Below are 3,795 nucleotides of genomic sequence, written 5' to 3' on the forward strand. Positions count from 1 at the left end.
CCCCCCAGCCACTGCACGGGAACGCCACCCGCTCCGTGCACAGCAAGCACTGCCATGACGCCCGGCCCGAGAGCCGCAGGGCCTGCAGCCGCCAGCTCTGCCCTGGCCGGTGGCGGGTCGGCGCCTGGTCCCAGGTGAGCCTGCCCTCGGCCCTACAACCTCCACCTCCAAACTGCAGCGACCAGGGTGTGCCCCTGTGACACTGGGCCCGGGTGCAGCTCCTGCCCTGGGCAGCATCCCGGGGCTCTCAGAACCTGTGGGTCCATGCGCCCTCGTCTCGTCTGAGGACTGCAGAAATGCATGCTGGCGGCATGGGCAGCGTCCTGTGCACTGCGGGGCCCAGGTCCTGGCAGTGGGGCAGCCTGGGCTCTGGTTACTAGTGAGGCCCGAGTCTCATCTCAGGCAGGGGTGCCTCCAGCGGAGCAGCCGAGTTTGCAGACGGAGAGATGGGCAAGGGGGGCCTAAGCCGTCCTGTGGAGGGCGTGGTGGGGAGGGACAGGAAGGCAGGGGTGGTTCTGGACGCAGGCTGAGGCTGGCGAGGGCCAGCCCCGAGCTGACACAGGCACCGGCAGGCAGCTCACAGGCGGGGGGTGGGGCGCGCGCCGCCACCAAAACGGCGCGCCGGGAGCCGAAGGCCACCCTCCAGCTCAGGGACTGCTGGACTCGGGACACAGACAGGACTCAGCAGTTGCTCCTTCACAGTTCTAGCTGCTCACAGGGGAGGAGGCAGAGGAGCACTAGCGAAAGGGAAAGGGTCAGGGTGACGCTGCGCAGTAACCAGACACTAGCTCCCAGGTGTCCCCAGTGGGGAACGATGCATTTCGCTCTCCTGGCCTGGCATGTAACAATGCGTGGGAAGCCCCCCGAGCCTGGCATCCAGGTCTCTCCTGGGGGTCAGCCACACAGGCGCACAGCGTCTGCAGAGTGCCTCAGACCCCAAAGTCACATCGTTCTGCCAGACTGCCACTGCACGTCCTGAGGACCTGGGTGCACGATAGCACCATGATCAGACAGCCCCGTGATCAGACAGCCCAGCAGCCGCTTCCTAGCAGCTCGCCAGGGCCAGTCCTGGAAATAGGCCTTTCTGGAGACATGCAGGGTTGAACCAGGGCTGTGACCCGCCCTCTCCTGCACCAGGCGAGGACCTGCAGGGCCGGGCCACGCTGCGCCCTGAGCCAAGAGCAGGCTGTGACCCCCTTGGGCCATGCCCCCGCACAGTGAGGAGAGGGCTGCTGTGGAGTGAGGGCGCTGGAGGAGGAGCTTGTGTGCAGAGCTTACCCCGTGGACCCCAGTGCACAGGGCGTCTTCCTGGGCCTCGGGAGGCCTCCAGCTGGAAGTGAGGCCCTCGTTGAGAACCCTGGGTGCCCTGAGTGTGGCCCCATGCCAGCTGCTGAGTCTCTGCGTCTCCACTCTCAGCAGCACAGAAAGACGAGCCCACGTGTCCTCCCATTAGAGCCCAGGAGATGAGACAACCACGAGGATGGCCATGGCCACCTCAGTCCACGCCCGGTCCCCACCCGTGCCACCTCCTGCCTTCCATGGCCACATGCCAGGGGAGGTTGCACCTTCAGCTCCTCTAGACCTGGGCCTGGCATGGGAGGGGAACCCTGAAGCTGACCCCTTCCCCAGTGCTCTGTGACCTGCGGAAACGGCACCCAGGAGCGGCCCGTGCTCTGCCGCACCGCCGACGACAGCTTCGGCGTCTGCCAGGAGGAACGGCCCGAGACGGCGAGGCTCTGCAGGCTCGGCTCCTGTCCCGGTAAGTCTCTGCCGCTCCTGCCCCGGGCCCTTCGTCGGCCTGAGAGAGGGGCTCCTGACTCGCAGCGGCCGCACAGCACTCGCACCCAGGGCCCTTGCCAGCTGGACACCCGTGAGCGTGGGGCACCCATGGGGAAGGGCACCTCGTGCTCATGTGAGTGGGAGGTGTCTGCAAGGTCGAGGGTGCCGTGTGAGGAGGGAGTGCCCAGGGCCCGTGGGAAGGGGGTAGCCCTGCCCACATGCATGGTGCGTGTCTTCAGGGGAGAACGCCCCCCCGTGCCCGGCCCAGTCCTGAACACGTGTCACCTGTCTGGTCCCCACAACAGCTCAGGACTAGTCCCCACATGGAGTCCCGCCTGCAGAGGGCGGGGCTCGGTTCGGGGGCACTGGGCTTTCCCCTCCCGCTGCTCCGCTCTGGCGTTTCTCGGGCACTGCTCTCTAGGCAGAGGGGTCGCTGCTTAGAGCCCCAGCCAGGGTGCAGCTATCCTGGGAGTGGGCCAGGGCGCGGGCCCGTGTGAGGGGACAGCGAGAGACTGGGTCAGCTGAGAGCCAGGACGTGAGGACAGGACCCGGGATCGCCGCTCCACTGCGTGCTGGCCTCCCCGGCCGCCTTCTCCTGGCAGCTGCAGCCCGTCTCTCGTCCCTGCAGGAAACGTCTCTGATCCGTCCAAGAAGAGCTACGTGGTGCAGTGGCTGTCCCGCCCCGACCCCGACTCGCCCATCCAGAAGATCTCGTCAAGTAACCGGCCCGTTTATAACTCTGCCTCCGCGCCCCCGTGCATGCCCTGCGTCCTGTGCAGCTTGCCCTGGGCCCCCCTGCTCTCTCTCTATGGGAGGCTACCCTGACTCTCTGAGCACTCTGTCGGTTGAATCTTTTCTCCGGGCATCTGTGCTCGGCCGTCTCCTCTGGAGCTGGGCTGCTGGCCGGCCAGGGCCAGCCTTGCAGAGGCATGGCCTGGGGGCACTGGCCTCCGGGGGAGGCCGGGGCCTGGTCAGTGATGGCTTGTAAAGGGGCAAAGATCTGTTGTGGTGCTGGAGGGGCCAGAGGCCAAAGTGGGAACGTGACCACTTCGCCACGGTGACCGCCTCGCCCGAAGCTGCAGGCCGGAAGTCAAGGGGAAGCCCATCCTGTCCCCTTTCAAATGCCGCCCACCATCATGGCAAAGCCGGAGGGCGTCTCTGGGTGCGTGGTTTTGTGTCTCTGTGCCGGGTGACCCGACCCCAAGTTTCCAGCGGTGTCAGGGGCTCCCCGGCCACCACTGCTGCTGTCGCTGCTGCTGCCCCCTTGCTGAGCGTGTCCTTCTGACCCGTGAGACTCTGGCCTGCTGTCTGGCCTTTGTGTCCAACTTACACAGCCCTGGACCCCACTCCTGTCCTCCCAGGGGTCCAGTGGAGTGGAGGAGGCAGGACATGCGTCCCTCCAGTGGGGCGTCAGGACACTTCACCGCCTCTTCTGTCCATGAGCGCCAACGGCCTTTCCTCAGGGCCTGCCATGGGCCCGTCCGCAGGGTTGAGCGAGCGTGAGACCGTCCGGTGGTGAGCCTCGCCCACCAGTGAGAACAACTACAGAATTACCTCAATTTTTATTGCTTTTGTGCTTAGAAAACTATGTAGAAAATGCCTTAAAGTTGAAAGGTAACAGAATTGGTCGCTAAGTCCAGAATGGGAGGAGGGGCGTGGTCCAGGCAGGGACGGGGGACACAGGGGGAGCCGTCCGTTCGCCCACCCTTGGCCAAGGACAGTTGCAAATCCCGACAGCCGGCCCAGGCCTGACCATGTGAGGACGCTTGGCACTGGCCCCCCCATGCTGCCAAGGGACGTGTGCCCAATGCCCGCCGGGCCGCCTGGCGCTGACTGTTGTGTGGAGCCCTCGAGGGCGCTCCGACAGCGCGGCCTTACACCCGCAGGGTGACAAACGGGGCCCTCAGCCGTGAGCATGTAGCACCCCGCCCCACCCCTGCCCCGCCGCCTTTACGTGTCCACAGCGCCCCGCTGGACCCCGCCGGCCGCCTTGCTGCCGGGTCTGTGACCGTGTCA

The 3,795-nt window shown here is 66.1% G+C and overlaps 1 protein-coding gene across 1 annotated transcript in view; it reads left to right on the forward strand.

The window, feature by feature from the left end:
- The window catches only part of ADAMTS2 (ADAM metallopeptidase with thrombospondin type 1 motif 2), a 207,496-nt gene that overhangs the window by 196,261 nt on the left and 7,440 nt on the right, over positions 1-3,795 (forward strand). The window contains 4 exon segments of the mRNA XM_027771447.1: position 1; positions 4-134; positions 1,630-1,759; positions 2,408-2,497. The exon segment at position 1 is cut by the window's left edge and continues 64 nt beyond it. Coding sequence (XP_027627248.1) covers position 1; positions 4-134; positions 1,630-1,759; positions 2,408-2,497 — 352 coding nt within the window.

The sequence above is a fragment of the Tupaia chinensis genome, unplaced genomic scaffold, assembly GCF_000334495.1.
Source record: "Tupaia chinensis unplaced genomic scaffold, TupChi_1.0 Scaffold000214_1, whole genome shotgun sequence".
Taxonomy (NCBI): domain Eukaryota; kingdom Metazoa; phylum Chordata; class Mammalia; order Scandentia; family Tupaiidae; genus Tupaia; species Tupaia belangeri.